At 39.0% G+C, this 23,141-nt stretch overlaps 1 protein-coding gene and 1 pseudogene across 2 annotated transcripts in view; both read right to left on the minus strand.

The window, feature by feature from the left end:
• The window catches only part of AGBL4 (AGBL carboxypeptidase 4), a 1,588,908-nt gene that overhangs the window by 492,836 nt on the left and 1,072,931 nt on the right, over nt 1-23,141 (minus strand). For both annotated transcript variants that reach the window (XM_059137376.1, XM_059137375.1), the window contains exon 5: nt 15,035-15,251. In XM_059137376.1, coding sequence (XP_058993359.1) covers nt 15,035-15,251 — 217 coding nt within the window. The remainder of the gene's footprint in view (nt 1-15,034; nt 15,252-23,141) is intronic.
• On the minus strand, nt 4,599-5,509 carry LOC131809900 (mitochondrial carrier homolog 2-like; annotated as a pseudogene).

Raw genomic sequence — 23,141 nt, forward strand, 5'->3', positions numbered from 1 at the left:
CTGTACAGTTCTTAGGGGTCTTTACCATGTTCCTATAGTTCCTTCCCCCAACCCCTGCCAAAAACCTATTTCTTGGTTTCTTCTAGCAGCATACCCTTGAAAAAGTTACTTAACCTCTCTATGCCTGTTTCCTCATCAGCAAAACTGTCATAATAGTAATACCTGTTTCATAAAGTTGCTGAAGGTGATTAAATTATAATAAAGCGGATAGAATTGTAGTTGACATGGAGTAAGTACTCTAAATGTAAGCTGTTCTCATTTTTATATGACAAATTGTATACCTTCAGGGAGCTTAGAGTCTGTTAAGGGAAATCAGTATTGCAAATGCATTATATCCAAATATTTACAAACAACTCAGGAGGCACTTTCACATCTGTTATCTAATATCCACTAGAAGTGTCTTGTCATGACAATAACCTAAAGCTAAATCACAGTGCCTAGTTAGCAGATGAAGCTTTAAGAGGTTATTTGACATGCCAAAGATGTAAGTGGCAGAGCCAAAATTAAAAAACCCCAATATGTCTCTAGTCCTGATGATCTTCCTACTTAAAACTATAACTGAATAAGGAGTTTCTATGGATATCTTTTGAAGTGAGGGGTGGCGGGGGGGACACTAATCTGTGAGGAAAGAGAGGCTAAATTATTGCCTGAGGCTACACAGTTAATGAGTGGGAGAGTTAGGATTCTGCACCATACAGCTCACATTACTGATTTAGGCATTTAATTTTATTTTCACTCCCTTGTAGATACTTAGTTAATGTTTGCAGAAAGAACAGACAAATAAGCAAGCTTTGCAGACAGATCTGGGAGTGAGAGGCAGTAGGCTGTGGTGGACAATCGAGGTGTGAGCAGCTGGGCTTCCAGTTAGCGCTGTCCCACTAACTCACTGGGTGACTCAGGAGAGTTACCTTCCCTCTCTGGGCACCAGTGTTTCTAGCTGCAGGAAGAGAAATTTGCAAACACTGTTAACAGCTGAGTCCTTTATTATTCTTTTTTTTATTATGTTCTGTTAGTCACTATATAGTACATCATTAGTTTTTGATGTGGTATTCCATGATTCATTGATTGAGGCCTTTTTTAAAACTAAGTCTATGAGGAAGGCCAGTGAATAGGGCCTGGCATGCCTGGTATGCATGGCAGAGAGGATAAGAGAAGCCAAAGCCCTGACTTCACAGAAGTCCCTCTTTTTCCCTCCTCCTCAATGGCATCTATGGTATTGTTCACAGACTAAATTCCACCTTAGGGATATGGATAACATGGTTTTAAATTACAGAAAATTAAGTTTCTTGTTGGCTTTGACATCCTGTGACTCACAGGAAAGAAATGACCTTGTGTCCTAATGTTATATACCTTCTGATTTAACAAAATGGAAATATAGTTTCCGAGAAAGTGACAAAGTATGACCACACCAAGAGGTACCAGGAGGAATTCTGGCTGTAAGAGCATGGCTTCTCCACCTGCCCCACTCTTATACATACCCTAAATATAAAAATATTCCCTATACCTATAAACAGAGAAAAACAGAGAATGAGTAATCAAAAGAGTGACAAGTGTTTTAAAGGGGAAACAGTTTATTATAGACTCATGTAACAGAGGCTGTCAAACTAGTATGGAGAATTGTGTATCAGGAAAGAATTCCAGGAGAAAGTGATGTTCAACCTGGATCCTGAAAGCAGAATAGAAAGTAGCGAGGCAAAGGGCCATCAAGAAGGAAGATTCCAGGTACATAGGTCAGTATGTATACAAGTTAGGAGAGACAATCCATGTCTGATAGAAAGAACTGTACGGAAGCCAGTGTGGGTAGAACAGAGAGAGCAAAATGACAGGGATAAATGAGACAGGCTGAAAAAGCAGGCAGAGGCCAGATTATGCAGGATCTTATAGACCAATTTAAGAGTTTGTTATTTTATCTTAACCCACTGAGAGAACAGGGTGTTCGGTGGGTCATTTTCATGGATACTGAAATTTTTCAACATAGTGGCAGTGGAGTAGTGGAAAAGACAATTATGGACCAAAGTTCGCCATGATAAGAGAACTGTCCAAGACAACAGCAGATGACAGTAACAAGGAATGGCACAGGGTTAATATAGACTGATGTCATAAGGCTCAAAACGTCTTTTTATAAAAGGAAGAGGAAAGAATGGCCTAAAATTGCAATCTGTTAGCAAAAACGATGTCATCTCCCAAGCTACCTAAGTAGGCTTCAGTGAAAAGTCTACTGTCTCTGGGTTAGGCAGGTACCAGAGGATCAGTGAGGCATGAGGACAACACAAGGTTAGGAGGAAGGCTGGAACTTTCTGGGAGCCACTACAATGCTGACATATTTAGGTGAGCAGAATAGAGAGAGAGCCTACAGGCCTTTTCACCTTACATCTTGTACCTGTTGGCTAAAGAAGCTATTGTGATTCCCTGAGAGATGCTGATAGTTTGAACTTGGGCACTGGCAGCAGAGATGAAGAATGGATAGATTCTAAGGATATTAAGTTATAGCATCAATCATACTTGGTAACTGTGTATGCAAGGACTGAATAAAAAGTAAAATAGGACAGGTTTCTGGCACAGGCACCTGGAGTAATGGTGATACGTTCACTGGACTAGGAAACTCATGTCTGGAGCAGGTGTATGTTAATCTGTGTCATTCACTGCAGCATGAGTAAATCAGGCATGCACCAGTTTGTTCTAGCAGTGGAGAACTCAGGGTCACAATTCGCAGCATCTTTTTTTTTTTTAATTAAGGTTTTATTTATTTATTTATTTATTTATTTGATAGAGAGCAACAGTGAGAGAAGAGATAGAGTGAGCACAAGCAAGGGGACCAGGAGAGGGAAAGGGAGAAGCAGGCTCTCCACTGAGCACGGAGCCTGATGTGGGGCTCAATCCCAGGACCCTGCGATCATGACCTGAGCTGAAGGCAGATGCTTAACAGCTGAGCCACCCAGGTGCCCCCAGTTCCCAGCATCTTATCTTTAGGGCCTTCCTCTTTCAGGGATAAGGTTTGGAATGGATGAGTTACCTGTAGCAGTCGGGTAAGGTAGAAGTCCCTCACCAGATGCTGGAAGGATGGATCTGCCTCCAATTAACTGAGACTCTTTTTGGAGGGAATAGCAAAAACTATGCCAAGAGAGTGGTGACTTGTGAAATGGCCTGCTGGAAGGGAGCCAAAACTACTAAGCTTGTTTAATTTAGAATGTCTGATCAGGACAAGGTTTGGTGCTGATGAGGGTCCGAAGAACTCTCCTGAGAGGTGGATTGGGGAATGATAATTGAGATTACTAACTTCAAACAATTACTCAATTTAAAACCCAGCCAAAAAGATGTAATTATTTTTCATACATTTGTTTGGCCATGTTGCCAGCTGCAATTCCATAATGTTTTACTTCAAAGGGGAAGAAAGAACAATGGGGAAGGAATAGAAAGAATGGAAGGGAGCTACTTTGTTTTGAACTTACCCTGCTGATGAGAATGGTGCTGGCCCTCTCTGCTTTCTTTTCTGTGTTACTGTCTTCTGTCCTCTGACTTGGCTTTCCATGGTTCCCTCTAGCTACTTTCTGAGATCCTGGCTTTTCTTCACAAGTCCACATAAGGACTATTGTAGAAGCTGCCAGGCTCCATATCTTAACTCTTCCAATCTCATTATACTTGCCCACTTTGCTCCTAAAACTAAATAGAATTTAACTGAGTTGACCTGGAGGCAGATAAAACCTTTTTCACTTAGATAGCTTATGCAACTGGAGTTAGTAGCACAATCAAGCTCAAGGACTGATATAGAATTGATTTTTTTTAAAGATTTATTTATTTATTAATTTGACAGACAGAGATCACAAGTAGGCAGAGAGGCAGGCAGAGAGAGAGAGGAGGAAGCAGGCTCCCCACTGAGCAGACAGCCCGATGCAGGGCTCGATCCCAGGACCCTGGGATCATGACCTGAGCCGAAGGCAGAGGCTTTAACCCACTGAGCCACCCAGGTGCCCCTAGAATTGATTTTTAAAAATGCCAATCCAGGCATTCCAGAGTAGTCTCTGGTAATATGCATGGATCTCTATCCTTGGTCTCAGGTTTCAACCTTTTAAACACTTACACATTTCTATTAATGCTTAAAACATATATACTTTAAAAAAAAATCTTAGTGAAGACAGTAATAATACAGATAAGAGAATCCAAGAATCAAAATGATCACAGCAAGCTAGAATGAAGGGTTAAAACCAATAGCAGGACAACTGTAAGGGTTCACAATTATACTTGTAAAGTATAGGCTAATGCATTATCCTGGATCAGATCCTGGGACAGAAAAAGAACATCAGTGGAAAAACTGAGGATATCTGAATATAGTTTTGTAGTTTAGTTAATAGTATATCAATGTTAATTTATTTGTTTTGACAAATGCTCCATGGTTGTGTATGATTTGTGTAACATTAGAGGAAACTGGGTGAGGTTATCTTTTCAATTTATATTTTATATTATCTTTTCAATTTTTTTCCCTTTTATTAAGATTAAATGATTATTTAAAAAGTGTGCCAAACTATATAGAAATCAACATCCTCTCCCACAATTCTGTGCATCTGGGACTATAGTAATGTCAATATCCCTGCACCACATGTTCAAATTAACATCCTCAGGTTACAACAATAAGTCTTACCAAAGGGGACCTTCTGGAAAAAGAAATTATTTCCTCAGCCCATATTTCTCTCTTTTTGTAGAAGGCACCAGCAATCTATCCAAGAAGTATATATTGTGAAGTAAGGTGGGGATCCACCAGTAAGCCCACAGTTGTTGACAACCATAAGATTAGAAATAAGCACAAAGGGGTAGGTCAACATTGGCAAAAAAATCCTATGACAGCTCCAGAATAACTCTTCATTTCATACATGGTGGAAACCTCACTGTCCAGTGCATAGGTACTGTCAAGGTAGGCTGGTGAGTTTCAGAGCCACAAAGAAATTATGTCACCTTGGAGGTGAAGAATAAGACCCACAAAAATCCTAGGATGCCCTCTTCCTGATACATAGTTACAACAGAGTCACAAAGTCCACAGTACTTGGATTCTCTGCCAGTGAATTGTACCACAAATCTCAGAGTGATCATGTGGAAGGGATGTGTGATGAGGGTAGCAGCAGAACAAGCCATCGTCTCTTGATTTGTCTCCTTGATAACTTGGTTGAAGAAAAATATGGCTTCTTTTTGCACATTTTCAGGGCCTATTTCCTCAACATTCTCACACTACCCAATAAAGCTGTAAAATGTTACCATGGACCACAATTCCAAGGATTCCTGAACATAGTTTTGGAGTTAAGTCTATGAACAACCCATGTTTCCCACTAATGCTGACAAAATGCTGAGCATAACAAAACAGACCAGGGAGCTGACATACTTGTTGCCCAAAAATATTTTGTCCTTTTGTTGGAGGAAGAGGCTCATTTTCTACCTGGATGAGTACTTTCATAGACATGAGTGTCTGGAACACAAAGGTGAGACCGGAGACCAGGAGCATGTGACTAGCAATGACTGCCATGATGGCACCTGTAGATGGCCAACTTGTTTTTTTATAAATCTAAAATTACTTAAAAAGGGGTGCCTGGGTGGCTCAGTGGGTTAAGCCTCTGCTTTTGGCTCAGGTCTTGATCTTAGGGTCCTGGGATCGAGTCCCAGATCTGGCTCTCTGCTCAGCAGGAAGCCAGCTTCCCCCCCCCCCCACTTTGCCTGTCTATCTGCCTAGTTGTGATCTCTGTCAAATAAATAAATAAAATATTTTTTAAAATATTTAAAAATTTAAGGTTTATTTTAAAAAATCAGGAATTAAAATCGCCTTACTTAAGGAGCAGCAACAAAATTCAACTACAGGTAGACTTCACTGCTAAAAGAAGCTAATGTAAACCCTTGTTACATTTCTAGAGATCTAGCATTCAGAACAAGAGAGGCAATAGTCCTATTCTGCTGTAGAAGGCTTATATTGCCTATAAAATTTTATATTCAGTTCTGATATTTTATAAAGGAGGTTAACAACATAGATTATGTCCAGAGAAAAACAAAGAAGGCACAAAGTTTAGAAACCACAGAATTTGCAGAAATGTACAATTATGGGGGCAGAGGAGGAAAAAAGGGACTAGCCTGTAGAGGACTCAGGAGGGGGTGTGGTCACTGGCTTGTTATCTTTGCAGACCTGTCCTGGGGCTATAGGAGCAAGTATGTGCTTTGAAGTAGACCCAGAGGGTGGAGCTAGAGTCAAGGAGAGAGGTTACAGGGAGGTGCTCTTTCTGGGAATGCTGAACTTTTTTCTCTTTGAAACGGGGCTCAGGCTGCCTCAAAAAATATGTGAGCAGAGGCTGAAAAGTCGAATTTCTGGAATGTTAAGAGAAGATACTGGTCTATACAATTTGGGTCCTTGCCCATAGAGGTTCCTAATATATTTGCTAAATTTGAATGTGAACCCTATAGTCTTCGCCAACTCTAGAGATTGTGTGAGATCTTAATTAAGGTCAGAAAGACCAGCTTTTTAGGCATTTCTATGGCATTCTCATTTTTATTTATTTTTTAATTTTTTAAAAAATATTTTATTTATTTATTTGACAGAGAGAGAGAGAGAGAGATCACAAGTAGGCAGAAAGGCAGGCAGACGAGAGGGAGAAGCAGGCTCCCCGCAGAGCAGAGAGCCTGATGTGGGGCTCGATCCCAGGACCCCAAGATCATGACCTGAGCTGAAGGCAGAGGCTTAGCCCGCTGAGCCATCCAGGTGCCCTTCATTTTTATACATGGTGTCGTGGTGGTAATTTTCCTTTAGGTACTTTTGACAAACAGTTATCTCTGTCTATAGGAGGAAAAAAAGGCAGCTGGAAAGGCAGGGAGATCTGCTGTCACCAGTAAGTACAGCCTGGAAATGGAAGAGTTAAATGCCACAATGATCATGATCCTTCCAGCTTGGTTCCTCACTGTCCTCAGGATAAAATCCAAATTCTTTAGGTTGGTATTCAAGGCACTCCTGGGCCCGCCTCCACCTACCTCTCCTTCTTTTTCCATTGCTAATCCTCTGTTCTTCTTAGGCTTATTGTGGGCTCTTGTCATCTGGAACCATACAAAACTGTCAGGACTTAACCATGCGTCTCAGCCTCTCTATCCATATTTTGATTCTCAGTTCAAGATACCTTTGACATAAGGCTTTGTTTCCTCCCTTGTGCCCCTTCTCTGCCCACTACTTCTATTATATCAAGTCTCCTACCATCACTGCCATTATTAGTTTTTACATCTGTGTTGCCCACACTGAATACTTCTCAGGGGCAAGCGTGTTTGGTAGTCATCTTTCTGTCTCCATCACCCAGTATAGAGCCCGACAGGTAGAAGGTATTCATCAGGTATCTGTAGTATTGAAGAACGGCTTTGCATGAATTTAGTAAATGAATATATAGGTGAAAAACTTATTTCCCCATCCAGTACTGGTTTAGAGTCCATTTTTTGGAATCTGTAAAGCTTTGGCTTCAAGTTCCAACTTTATGGTATAGACAAATTAATCATCTGATTGTATCTCAGTTTTTAAAAATGGAAATGGAAGAAGATAATACTAATATATCCCAGAGATTAAATTCTTCTAAGTGAACCCTTCACCCCAAAATTCATTCCCTTTCCTCATTTAATTTATAGAATATTGTCTGTCTCTTTCTACTTGAATATAAGCCCTGTGAAGACACGGATTTCTGCCTGGTTTTCACTGCTATTTCCCTAGAACCTAGACCATGCTGGTTCAATGTTAGGCATTCAATAACAGTATGAATCACATAATAGGGTTGTTGTGAGGAATCAGTGACATAATGTGTGTGATGATCATAGCATTGGACCTAGCACATGCTAAGCACTCAATAACTACCAGTATTATAAATTAAGGACAGATTAAGAGGCAACATTATAGCAGGCTGATCTCTGACTCAGAACACACAATCAGGATCTCATGAACGTTTGAGCCATAATTTATGTTGTAATTGGAAAAGATACTTGAAATAATCTGGTCTGACTTTCTGCAGCCTAAAGAGAAGTGCTTTTCTCAAAGTCAGAGAGCTAGCCAGTGCCAGAAATTAAACAGTAGTTTTCCCATATAAATGATTTTCTAGTAATTCCCTAAAATACATTATGAGATTATTTTCTTTGTTAGACACTTCCTTTTGGCAAATATCCCTAAGTAAAGGAGTGGCTTTCTATCTAATCCTATCAAAACATACACACACACACATACCATGCATGCAGAGTTAGGTGTTCATCTAAGTAGTCCAATGATGAATGAAAATAATACCATATTTTACTGTGTCTGACAGTACAAGGGTTATACAATTGAAAAACTAGTATTTGTCAATTAAAATCTACTTCTGGCTATGTTGGAGTGTATTGGTAAATCCTATTTCCAGAAAACAAATATAAAGCTGGAAAAAACTGACACAACCATTTAAGTGTTGTGAAAATTGACCAAAGACATACAACAATCTCAAAACTGTCACGCTTTAAAAACTGCTAACTTTGGATAATAAGAATGAGAATCTGTGATATGCTGTGGGTGTTCCATCTCCCCCAAGCTTGGTGAATGCAGGGTTCTGACAGGGCAGTAAGGAGGACTAAAAGTTTTTCTGTCATAGTCAAAGGGACTCAATTTGGAAAAGTGGGCAGTGCCCACACCTGGAAGTATTGTTTATGGAAACTATCATTACAGAGGTTGGCAAGTAAGGAGGGCCTGCATTTGCATAGCTGGGACAAACACATGCCTGGCTGAGACTGGGTGCAAGCTCAGTAGAGACCTGAGAAGGCTCAAGCCAGTCACACACTTCTGAACAACCCTGAAGCTGCACAAATGCTCATGGTAAACACAATACAGAAAGGAAAGTAAAAGCCAGGGCAGATTTGAAAATTGCCCAAACTTCGACTGTGTGCCCCATTCCTACACACAGATCCATTGACAGAGGAAGGAAACCTTATGGACCCAGGGTAGGTGACCACAAACTCAGCCCTGTAATAGCTGACCATTAACCTACGGAGACACAAGGTTGACTCCCTAGGAATCCAGACTTAAAAATCAGAAAGAAAAAAAGAAAAATGGAGCAGAGGCACAAGAGAAAGATACCAAGATAATTCACAAATAAAGGTCAGTCTTTTCTACAAGCAGTGCTAGAACAATTGAATATATGTGGGAAAAAAAAAATATGAGCTACACCCTTACCTCATGCCATACAAATAAAAAATAATTCAAAATCAATCACAGACTGAGATATAAGCAAAATCATAAAATTTTTTTAAAGAAACATGGGGGAAAATCTTTGTGGTCTCCAGTTGAGCAAAGAGTTCTTAGATAAGAATCCAAAGCATGATCCATAAGACTTCAAATTTTAAAACATCAAAATTTAAAACATCTGTTCTTCAAAAGATATGGTGAAGAGAATAAACAGATAAGGCATAAGGCATAGATTAGATGTAAATATTTGCAAAGCATGTATCAGACAAAGACAGACAAAGATCTTGCATTAAGAATATATAAAGAACTCTCAAAACTCATTATAAGGACACAAATAACCCAATATTTTTAAGTGAGGAAGATTTAAACTGACACTTTATTAAAGAAGTTATGTGAACGACAAATTAGCCCATGATGAGATAACCAACATAACTAGTCATTAGGGCAACACATTTAAAATCACAATGAGATACCACTACATACCCACTAAAATGGCTAGAATAAAAAACATAGATAATTCCAAGTGTTAGCAAAAACATGGAGAAGCTATAACCCTCTCTCCTATATTTCTATTAGGAAATGGCATTACTAACATGGAACACATGTTTTTCTTTTTTTAAAATTTGACAGCTTTTTTTTTTTTTCTTCTTAGAGAGAGAGAATGAGAGGAGAGAGGTTAGCGGGAGAAGCAGACTCCCTGCTGAGCAGGGAGCCAGATGTGGGACTCCATCCTGGGACTCCAGGATCATGACCTGAGCTAAAGGCAGTCACTCAACCAACTGAGCCACCCAGGTGCCCACAGCTTTTCTTTTTTTAAATTTGAACAGGAACTTACTATATGACCCAATAATTCCACTCCTAGAAATCTACCAAAAGAAAGCAGATTACATATCCACTCAAAGGTATGCACATGAATGCTTATAACATCATTATTCATAATAGCCCCAACTAGAGAATAAAAAAAAAAAAAACGTGGTATGTATCTTTTCAATAGAATACTATTCAGCACTAAAAATGAACTACTGATACATGGTACACAATGGCTAAACCTCAAAAATATAATGCTAAGTGAAAGATGCTGGATGTAAATGATTTCATTTACATGAAATTTTCACATGGCAATTTTATAGTGTCAGAGAAGATCAGTAGTTTCTAGGGTTGGGAGTGGAAGTGAACATCAACAAAAGAACTTTTTGGGATGATGGAACTGTTCTAAAACAATTGTGGTGATAGTATAAAACTGTAAATTTACTAAAAATCATAGAACTGTAACCTTATAATGGATAAATTATATGGCATATTAATTATACCTCAATAAAGACAAGAACAATTAAGATAACAGGAACAACAAAAAATTTTCCCATAATATATTTATTTTAAATGTCAGATTGCAGCATTGATGGATGTTCAAAGGGATTTTGTTTGGTGAGGTTAGAAGGGGCCAGTAGTGAATAATGAAATAAGATGCCATTTTGGATGACATAGTTTGTAGCAATAGTAGCTATGGACATGGTGATTAATAGTTCCAGCACTATTCAAAATCTTGCTTTCTGCCTACTTTCCCTAAGATCTGGAAGTTGGCATGTTTAGCATTCCCACTTATAATTATCCTCCCTCTAAATTGGAATAAGGATTAACTAATTATAGTTGTGTCTTCAGACACAAGCCATACCAAATACACTGGTAATGAAGAATTGTCCTGTCTGCAAAAGTATGCCAGAATGCCTTAAAGTCTCTGGCACATGCTTTGAGGTCCAACCCATAGAGTTTCCCTAAAACAGTTTGGCCAGCACAGGTATACCCTGTACTTCCATTAATTTTAATTTCTTAAAATGCTGTTTTGGATAAGGTAATCTCTTGATCTACTGAGGCTCTCAGTTGGTCCTATGTAGAAAGTGTCAGTGGTCTATCAAAACACGAAGATGTGGTGTTAGAAGCCATAGGTTTAAACTTTGTCTCTGACATGAACTAGCCATATAACTCTAGGTAAGTAATTTATCCTTTTTTTAAAAAAATATTTTATTTATTTATTTGACAGAGAGAGAGATCACAAGGAGACGGAGAGGCAGGCAGAGAGGGAGATAGAGGGAAGCAGGCTCCCCGCTGAGCAGAGAGTCCGTTGTGGGACTCAATCCCAGGACCCAGAGATCATGACCTGATCCGAAGGCAGCGGCTTAATCCACTGAGCCACCCAGGCACCCCAAGTAATTCATTCTTTAGCCTTAGATTATTTATCACCCAAAAACGGGATAATTTTGCCTACTCCATACAACTTTTGTGAGAAATAAGCAAGATGATATGCATAAGGTACTTGACCCCACATCTACAAGTACCCCCTCCAATTCCTTAATATGACTACTAAATCTTTCTAGAATTTGGCCCCGATATTTCAATCTAGAAGATTATCCCAATCTTCTAGGAGGAAGATTCCCTATTCTAACCAAACCAGACTTCTAACCAATTGTCACCATGCAATGGCTGGCTGTATCCTGCTGTCTGTGCTGTCTTCTCCTCAACTCTGTATTTAGTATTTCTACCCATCTTGTAAGACTCAGCTTAAAGCCTATCTTCTCCCTGATGGTTTGTCTGACCATTAACTCTCTAACAACTCATGAGATCCTTAATTATATGCTTTAAAATATTACTGTTTGAATATGTCTTATTTCCTCAGGTATAGAATACATTTCTGGAAGAACACCAAGATTTGTTTTATATCCCCCAGTGCTCCTCACAAAGTCTGAAGACAGGGGTCTCAACTTGCTTCTCTCTCTCTCTCTATCTCCCCCCCCCCCGCCAGAGGAGTTCCTCAAAGAATAATTTGAAAACACCATTCAAGTCCAACTTTTTCATCTTATAGAAGAAAAACTTGTCCCCAGGAAGGGTAAGTAACATTCAAGGTCATATGAGTAATTTGGTATTAGAGCTGAAAACAAAATTCAGGCTTCTTGTGGCAGGGATATCAGGGTGTCATTCAATATCAGTTTTCCTATGTATCTATAGGATACCAATTTTTAGCTGGAAATGTGATCACCCAGAACAAAGACTTCATGTCTCATCCTTTCTTTGAGAATAGTAGATAGGAGTTCTATGAAATGAATAGAAGAGAAAGTGCTATGTAACTGTATCTTCTCCTTTCTCTCCATATCTTCTTCATCCTCTGTCTAAAACACAGATATGATGGTAAAATTCCATCCTGGATCCACACTGGATTCATTTTTCCATTCATTCAATAATCCATTTAATAGCCATTGAGTATGTGCCTACATTCTGCCTGGCATAAATCTAAGAAGGGGCTTGCGGGGATACAGGAATGAAATATACAAATCCTGCCCTTAAAATTAGAAGTCACAAGTATTGAATGAACTTATCACCATCTTAACTCATATCACAATTCACAAGTCTGGAGAACACTCATTTCAGAATTTCTCTGACAGTCTTATCTTAGATAATCTCTCTATTTCCAATAATAAATTATTGATCAATCAATATGTATTTAATATGTTCTACTTGCCTCTCTCAATTCACTCTCTGTCTTTCTCTATTTTCTCCACTGACTAGGGTTGCTTATCTGTATGGACTATATCAATGAGCTCTCTTGTCTTCTGACTTCTGGTGGGGTTGGTCAAAAAGGACCCTATTAGGAAATCAGAGGGAAGTAAGAGAATGAGTTCTATGCATTTATTTTTCTCAGCCCCCTCCCTGTGGGGTCATCTCAGGCTAACTTTATTCCTCAACTGAAGGTCACTGTTCCACTCAAGGATGCCCACTACATGGCTCTCTACTATTGGGTTCTGGTAACCATTCCTTCCCTTCACACCCTTTGAACTGTTACTAGCCCCAGGGAAATGCACTATATCCTGTGGTTTCCCTACACACAGCCCACACCTTGTAAATAGGCCATTTATTAAGCTCTCCTTGAATTATCCTAATGTGAGGCTGCCATCTGTTTCCTGCTAGCATGCTGACTAATACACCATGTGTCCCAATTTTCAATTAGAAATATATAGGTACCAGACACATATGCACCCACCAGAACCACTGTTAGGAAGACAGAGTTAAGGGAAGATATTTTGCAAAATCTTAGTGCATACTTCTGTCTATCTGAGACTACAAGAACATCATTGTGACCACTAGCTTTTAAGATCAGATTTGGCTCTCAGTACCCGAGCCATACACAAGCCTTCTTTATTTCTCTCCTCTTTTGGGGTATGCTAGACTAGACTCTACATCTTTTAAACAGCCTTGTCTTGAAAGCTTTCATTTAGAAGTGGGGCTCCCTCCTAGGTGGAACTCACTCCCTCCAATTTTCCACCAACATGTATCAGAACCTTGAGTCTAGTATTTTCTGCCAATTCCATCAGTATCCTCACTTAGGATCTTTAAAGTATTCAATATGCCTATTTTAGGGGCACAGCCCACAATTCTTAAAGAGAGAAACATAAAAACAATTAATCACCTGCTTATTCATTATAAGTAACTGATGTATCATTGACCACAGAGAACAATAGTAGGCAGAACAATGCACACCTTTCCCAAAATGTGCAAGTCCTAATCCCAGAAAACTATGAATATGTTACTTTATATGACAAAAGAGACTTTACCAAAGTGACTAAGTTAAAGATCTTTAGATGGAGATATTATCCTGGATTATCTGGATGAGCCCAACATAATCACAAAGGTCCTTATAAATAAGTCAAGCAGAAAGAGTCAATTATCATATGGTTTCACTTATTTGTGGAGCATAACAAATAGCATGGAGGACATGGGGAGATAGAGAGGAGAAGGGAGTTGGGGGAAATTGGAAGGGGAGGTGAACTATGAGAGACTATGGACTCTGAAAAACAGTCTGAAGGTTTTGAAGGGGCGGGGGGTGGGAGGTTGGGGGAACCAGGTGGTGGGTATTATAGAGGGCACAGATTGCATGGAACACTGGGTGTGGTACAAAAACAATGAATGCTGTTATGCTGAAAATAAATTAATAAATTAAAAAAAAATAATATTCAATTAAAAAAAAAAAAAGAGGGAGGCAGGAGATTCAGTGTCAGAGTGCTGCATCATGAGAAAGACTTGACCAACCATTGCTGGCTTTGAAGATGGAAGGGAACTACAAGCTAAGAAATGCAAATAGCCTCTAGAAGCTGGAAAGAACAGGGAAATAAATTCTCTCCTGGAACCTCCAAAAGGAATGTAGACCTGCTGATACCTTGATTTTAGCCCAGTGCGACCAATTTCAGACTTCTCCTGAACTATAAAATAATAAATTTGTGTTTGTGGTAAGTCACCAAGTTCATGGCAATTTGTTATGCAAGCAATAGGAAACTAATACAGACTGTAAGACTGAAATCTCCAGACCCAGAGAACTAAACCTGGGAAGGAAGAAAGATTGGGAACTGATGGAGGACAATGATGGAACATGTCGTGGGCAGTATAGCCAAATTGCACACCACTTGTTAATCTGCACTGAAGGCAAGCTGAATTCATTAAAACACAAACATATTTTAATGAATTTTTTTTTATCTCAGAGGCTCACACTCATAAAATGCTTTCATGCCTTTAACATGCCTGTGATACCTGGTAGGAGCCTCCTTGTTTTCTCACCAGAGTTTTTGTATCTTGTTAGAAAGTCTTGTCAGCTTCAATTCAGAACAAGCATCTGTCTCATATCTTATTCTGTGACTTACTGTTGGCCACAGAGGCAAAGAATGGCACAGTAAAAATAATCATTCTTAAAAGTTGTAGAGCACCTACAAAGCATCAATATCCATTGTCTGCATTCTATTAAAACCCACTGCTAAGCTCCTACCCCAAGGCTGCCTGTTTCTGAGTAGGCCTTACCACGCTCTGACCCAGCTGCTCCCGAAAGAAGTAATCCATGTTTCTCTTTTGCAGGTTGTCAAGGTAATGCTGAAAGCGCGTGTATGTATATGGATAGCAGTAAGCAAACTGGTAAATATCTTCTTCTCGGTCAAAACAAAATGCAAAGGACATCACGTAATTCTTCCTATGGTCCGGGCACCGGTAGTAGTAAACATTTTTAGGTGGCAGCCTTTGCCTGAAGATACAAACAAAAAAATATGGGCATATCAGATAATCATTTAAGCTTCAAAAGGTAATAAACAGAAAAAGAAAAACTATAACATCAAGAACTCCATGTGGTACCTGGGAACAACAATCATATTATCTATGGTCAAAAAGAGACCAGGATTTGGCAGCACTTTGTCCAAATTCCAGCCCTATCCTTTATTAGCTGTTTGGACAATGCAAAGTTAAACAAAGATTTTAGTCATTGTTTACTCTTATTTTGAGCACTTATTCTATGCCTAGGCATTGTACTAGATTCTTGAGGTATAATGGTAAGTAAGATAGGCAACACGTTTGTCCTCACGGAATCTATACTCTTGTGGGGAAGCAGGCAATGAAATATTAACAATAATACACAATATAGTTACAGATTCTTTTTAAAAAAATTTTAAATTAATTTCCCTTTTAAAAAAATTTATTTCTTTTCAGCATAACAGAATTCATTGTTTATGCACCACACCCAGTGCTCCATGCAATACGTGCCCTCCTTAATACCCACCACCTGGTTCCCCCAACCTCCCACCCCCTGCCCCTTCAAAACCCTTAGATTGTTTTTCAGAGTCCACAGTCTCTCATGGTTCACCTCCCCTTCCAATTTCCCTCAACTCCCTTCTCCTCTCCATCTCCCCATGTCCTCCATGCTATTTGTTATGTTCCACAAATAAGTGAAACCATATGATAATTGACTCTCTCTGCTTGACTTATTTCACTCAGCATAATCTCTTCCAGTCCCATCCATGTTGCTACAAAAGTTGGGTATTCATCCTTTCTGATGGAGGCATAATACTCCATAGTGTATATGGACCACATCTTCCTTATCCATTTGTCCATTGAAGGGCATCTTGGTTCTTTCCACAGTTTGGTGACCGTGGCCATTGCTGCTATAAACATTGGGGTACAGATGGCCCTTCTTTTCACTACATCTGTATCTTTGGGGTTAATACCCAGTAGTGCAATGGCAGGGACATAGGGAAGCTTTATTTTTAATTTCTTAAGGAATCTTCACACTGTTCTCCAAAAAGGCTGCACCAACTTGCATTCCCACCAACAGTGTAAGAGGGTTCCCCTTTCTCCACATCCTCTCCAACACACGTTGTTTCCTGTCTTGCTAATTTTGGACATTCTAACTGGTGTAAGGTGGTATCTCCAGAATCTATAAAGAACTTAGCAAACTCAATGTGGTTTTAATTTGAATCTCCCTGAGGGCTAGTGATGATGAACATTTTTTCATGTGTCTGATAGCCATTTGTATGTTTCATTGGAGAAGTGTCTGTTCATGTCTTCTGCCCATTTTTTTAAAAAAAAGATTGTTTATTTATTTGACAAAGAGATCACAAGCAGTCTCCCTGCTGAGCAGAGAGCCCAATCCCAGGACCCTGAGATCATGACCTAAGCTGAAAGCAGAAGCTTAACCCACTGAGCCACCCAGGCACCCCACAGTTACAGACTCTTGAGGACAACTAAAGACTATGATATTATGCTGAAATAAATAGGGGAGGCCTACTTTTCCTAGGGAAGTCAGGTTTTTGTGCTATAAGGCTAATTCAGACCTTCTTAAAATAAGCTAATATGCATTGTAAATATTGAAGGGGGAGGAAAGAATATTCAGCATTTCTTTAAATTGTTATTATTGTTTTTCTACAGAGCATTCCATGACACTAATTTTCCACAGAAGCACTTTGGGAAATACTGCTTCAAATATACTGTGTAGGCAATTTTGCTAAGTCATCACGCTCATTCTTTAATAAGGAACTCTGAAACATATACATGAGAAAAGGCAAAATGTTCCAGTCATAATTCCCATAACTTCTTTACATTCATTCACACCATAGGGTCACTGTACTCTCTCATGCTGTATGACATCCAAATTACTCACATTGTTTTCCTACAATGAATGTCTCTCATTTCTGTGCCTTCAAAATCCTGTTAATCTTAGAAAACCCATCTCAAACTCTGTCTTTTCTATGGTTATCCACTAACAATTCCAGGCCCATTCAGCTCCCACATTTTTCAGTAATTCTTGCTTCTTTATTGATGTCTTCTTAAGTCTTATTCACTAGGATCAGTTTGGAAGCTCCTTAGAGGCAGGTATTTTTCTGAGGGTTACTGGCAGGGTGGATGAAGGATGCAAGGCTCATCTTTAGGGGCTTGGCATTCAACTGAGAAGGCATGAGACACAGGAGGATGTAGAGGACAGTGGGAGGAGGAGGGTGTAAGTGATGAGGTTGAGAAAAAACATTGGTGGTGGCTCCAGGTACAGTAGCCTGTTACTGAAAGAAAATTGTTAAGAGCTCCCAGAGCATTAGAACATGCAGTTTGTTGAAGAATCTTGCTTCTACCTTGGTGTCTTTCTGAGGCTGCCTAAGTAGCCTGGGTGAGCAGTAAGGCTATGGGCTTCCTGTGAAAGAGAAGAGGTTGCCAAGATACTAATTCTGTACATACATCTGCTTGAATTTCTTGCCTGTAGCCCTGGATCTTGTGAATCTCACCCAAACATTAAGTGAAAAGCAGAGAGAGGAAGAAGACAAAAAATTAAGGACGGAAAAAAGGAAAAGAAGGATTGAGAGAAGAATGAGAGAAAAGAGAAAGGAAGGAATGAACAGAACATGCACAATATGTGGTCATATCAGTATTGGTTGTTTCTGGGGCTCATTCAGTACCTCATTTAATTCTCATAACTATTTGGTCAAGATAGGTATTGTCCTACTTTGCAGATGTGGTCATGGAGACTCATAAAAGTCAAGGAACTCACTCACAATCTCAAGCAAGAAAATGATAGAACTGAGACTCAAATTTGTTTCTGATTCCAAATCCAGTACCTAGAACACTCCTCCATAATCCCTTTTGATAAATTATGAACTTCTGGCATTCCAGATATGTGTGTGTGTAAAATCCAGGTGGCAAGAGAGAACAAGTAAAATGCTGGGACTGAAAGGAATTCATCATGGCTGAAGTACAAAGAGTGAGAAAGAAAATCACAGGAAAATGTGTCTGAAGAGGAAGGCAGAAGCTAGACCAGAAAGGGGCTTTATAAAAGCCCCTTGAAAGGGGTACCTTTCAAGTTAGTGAAAGAGGTTAACTATCATGACTGTGTCAGTCCATAGAATCAATGATAGTGGTCAGAAGGACAGAAGGTTAGTAGCTACACAGGTGTAGAAAACAAGACAGATTTGACTATATTAGAAAAAAGTGGTTGAAGTGATGGGACATAAAGTCTGATAATGGTTGAGAACCTGAACGTGCTGAGGAGGGCAGAGCAGTATAGAGAAGAGCCTAAACAAAAAAGGAAAGGGCTTTGCACATAAATGTCAGTGGTAGTATCAAAGGCTGTCTACGGATGTCCTTGGGCCCATCAACAGAATCCATTTGCCTCCTACTCCCACAGCCATCACAAATAAATACACAGGTAACAACAATCTTCTTGTAATATAAATATAACTTTAAGACAAGCCCTCCTAGGCACTCCTCCTTTCTAAAGAGATTGCTACCTTTCCTGTTTTGAAATGCTGGGGCTACCCATGATGAGATAGAGAAATAAGGGCCTGGAAGGTGCATGGGGAGTTAAGCAAAAAGTCATCTTCTCCTTATATTTCTGTACATGGAGTAAGAGAATGAGAAGCTCTTCAGAGGGTAATGGGGGGAATAATGACCTCCATATCAGGTCTTACTTCATTATTTAAGTATCATGCACCAAGCATTTTTGATTAAGAGAACAGGTAAAGGAAGCAATGGACTAAAAGACTGAGAAATGAGATTACTAACCATAAAACTGAGTTTCAGAGGAAAGGGGGGAAAGTTCTGGATAGAGAAAGGAACAGTGGAAAACCAAGATCAGACCAGTGCAGATGAGGCTATGGAAATAATAGGTAATGGTATACATGTGTGATATGATTCAAAATGTAGGAGTGTGAGGCTGGTGGAATAACTTAGTCTCAGTGTTCCAGATTTACATTCAAGAAGAATGCCAATTGAAAGTGGCCTGAAGGTCTCTCAACAATGGTCTGTGATACTGGCTTCAGGCCCTGGCTCACAGATCTGAGCACAAGGTGAACATGTCTTCACATGCTAGTGATTCCTACAGTGATAGGCCCCTCAGGTTATGATGCTGATGCTCTCAACTCCTCAGTAACTAGTACATCTGATCAGGGTCCATGCTTCAAATTCAATCACTCCAGTTTTTCTCTTATTCTAGCTAAGTTTAGCAACTTGACTCTGAGAGCCTGCCATCTCCACCAAATTTGATTATGTGATATCAAGAGAATTCATCTAATGCCTGCAGCTGTCTCAGCTCCTCTCCTGAGTGGTTCAGATGCCTAACCTGATTTGCAGACAGAGTGGAGGTAATGGGCCCTGGGGTAATCATTCAAGGAAGGCAAGATGCTGCTCAGGGCTTAGATTTTCTAGACTCTGCTAAGAATATAAATAAAAATCTATTTGAGAAGAGCTCAGTAGGTCAAATTCATGAGGAATTATTTATTTATTTATTTATTTATTTATTTATTTTTATTTTCATGAAGACTTTCAAGTAACACAAAGAAGAGAGGAAAATAAAGCTTAGACTAAGTAGGAAAAATGTCTCTCTCATTTGTAATGCACTTCTGGTTTTTCTCTTATTTTGCTTATTACATTTTTACTATGTCTTAGGCATCATGTTAAATGTTTCATATGCATTATCATTTGAACTTCACAATAACCCCATGAGCCAGGGTTTATTAACATCTCCTTTACACAGACAAGAAAACTGAAGGTCAGAAAGTTTAAAAAAAAAAAAATTCCCTGAAGTGGCAGGGTTAGTAATCCACAGAGCTTGCATTAGACTCCAAGTCTTTGCTCATAATCCCTATGGTAATATGCCACCCTCCTTTTTCCCCTTGCCATCCAGATCATAGCCTTATTTCTGCTTCCAGAAAAATCTGCTCTCACAGTACTCTCTTGCTAAAGACTCTTCAAACCACTCCCTATCTATATATTCTGGTTTAGCCCACAAGGCTTCCCGAGATCTCTCTGTGATCTGGTATCATTAGCCAGTTCTTCCTCCTTGAACACTTTGTGTCATTCATACTGAGCTACTCACAACTCCCTAACACAATTTTATGCCATTCCTCTCACACCTCTATGGGATCTCTTCATGTTCGATCTTTTTTCCATTTGGACTGCCTTCCTTGCCATCTTACCTACTTGGTGAACTGCTACTCATAGATGTGGCATAAGGTAGATTGTCAAGGCCAAAATAATTTTTAAATGAACTAGTTAAATGATGGACAAAATAATGTATAAGTAAATGTTTATCCTTTAACATACTCCTCTGAATCCTCTGACCATTAAATTTTCATTAATTTTTCTTTACTTTAACATATATTAAAATAAATTTAATAACTTGGTATGTCAAAGAAAGGGTAGGCTCTTTGAAGACAAGAAGTATGTCACATTTTCCCTCTCTTTCTCACTAAAATGGCACATAGAAGTTAACAATACTTGCTTATTTTAATAAGTTATAATGGAATGAAAAGAAGACTCATCTCTGAAGAAAAATGGTAGACATCATAAGAAGGTAGTTTAGCTCAGTATGGACTCTCTTTAGCATTCAAGTGAAGGAAAAGTAGAAAGGCCCATGTAACATGGCAAGCTTTATGGGATCCCATAAAATAACTTCTTATACTTGATGTTAGGTGAGACAAGGCAGGTTTCTGATTCCATTTAATACAGCTAGTCTGAGGTATCAGTGAAAACAATACAACAAATATGATAATAGTTGTTACAGTTATAATTCCTAATATGTATACATGTCATTGACCATGTATATAATTTAAATACATTACGATGCATTAAGTCTTTTAATCCTCACAACCATCTCCTGAGGCTATTCCTATTATCCCAATGACAGGATGAAAATGAGATGGGGTCAAGAATGCTTGTTCTTAAGAAGAAATTTGTCCATGACTCCCCAGAAGACTTCATAAAGGAAACAGTTCAACATTTGATCCTGCCAGAGATACAGAGATTCAAGACCTGGAGCATGTGCTCTCAGGGCCTAGAAGCTAAAGGCTGATCCAGTTCTTGGAAAAAACTATCATCCTGGCTCCATACTGACAACTGAAAAGGGCATCCACATATGTGAGGGGACCCTATAACTCACATCCTCAGATCTAGTCATGCATGCACATGTGAGTGAGCAAAACACACACACATACACACACATGCATGTACATACTGAACACATTCACAGTCATACTTCATACTGTATACACCTCTCCATTATGGCCTCTTTTTCATTATATCAATTTGAAATATACCTTTCTCCACTATTAGATTGAACCCCCCGCCCTCTAGAGCAGGGATAATATATTATTCATCTCTAGTTCTTCAGGATCTGTGCAGGGCTTTGCATAGATGTTCTTGAAAATGCTTATGAATTGGGTAAATGAATATATTTGTGAATGAATTTTAAGGGATTAACAAACTAGAATAAAAAATTTCAGCCATACCAATATATGTATATTGTACTCTCTCCATGTGAAACCAAGTTATGCCCTGATTATATTAGATTCTCACAAATCTCATGCCTTTAAAATGCTTTTCCTTCTCTCTGCAATTACCATTCCCATATTTTTCTACATAGAACTTCCCTATGTAGAGGAGTGATACCCAGGCTCAAATGACATTTCCTTTTTGAAAGTTTTGTCAGCAACTCCATGAACTAATTGCTTTAAATGCTAATTTAAATTAATTAATTTAAATTAATATAGATACTACTGTATTTCTGATTCATCTCAAAATCCATAGCACTTAGCCCTGAAGAGGAGCTCAAAGCATATTTGTTGAATGAATGAATGAATGAGTGAATTTATGACTTAATGAATGAATGAATGATTCCTTCCCATTTACCATCCTCTCTGCCTTCTCTTCAAACTATCAGTCAAATTCCCAGTGCATCATTTTAGAGGTTAGCAGAACACAGAGGAAGAGAAGAAACTCAGGACCTAATGGAATACACAGGGCTCTCTAGCAACAGCATTCTCTGCCCTCCTCAAAAACCCTGAATGACAGGAGCACTAATTTCCTCTTTAATCTAGCAGAAAAATATGGATATGGATAGATGAGTCCCAATCCCACATTCTTTCTAGACACCAGAAACATTTTTTCTTCATATTAGCATAAAGGAAAATAATCATCATTTTTTTTAGATTGTAAATTCTAAAGGAGGTATGCAAACCAAAGTCATTCAATACTAATAATATAATACTATATATAATATAATACTAATAATGAGCTACCTATTTGATGTACTATCTAACTGATAAACACATATTCTCCACACCACACCAAGGCTGTGCTTATTGAAACTCAGCCAACAATTGCAATTGCAAAAATACTCTTCATTTTCCTTCTTGATTGACCCAGGGGTGGAAAGCAACCTGGCATCCAGTTTTTCCAGGTATATATGAAATTAAGTAAGATTTTGTCCCTCTTCCTTTCTTAACAGCAGCTGAATCTCTGGTCTGTCATCCATGCTAACATGTGGCCTATAGTTACTTTTAGCTGGAATAACCTAGACAACCACCTGGCTTGAGCCAATGGAGCAGGTGGCATGGATGCTCACATTATAAATCCGCCCTTCCTAGGCAAACAGGACCCTCTCCTAATTCCAAACCTATCTTCCCCCAAATAATTATAATGGTGCTCCTGTCACCATCATATCTATTCATATCTCTCTCCACACTTTGTCACAGCTAATCTCTTGGTGAGTCACAGGGATGGGGAGAAAGAGAAAGTGAGGGAGTGCTCAGCTACAGGCAACACATTTTTTACACCCAGTGTCTAATCAGATTACCATCTTATCAGAGGCTGATGGGCACTAGTA

The sequence above is a fragment of the Mustela lutreola genome, chromosome 10 (genome assembly GCF_030435805.1).
Source record: "Mustela lutreola isolate mMusLut2 chromosome 10, mMusLut2.pri, whole genome shotgun sequence".
Taxonomy (NCBI): domain Eukaryota; kingdom Metazoa; phylum Chordata; class Mammalia; order Carnivora; family Mustelidae; genus Mustela; species Mustela lutreola.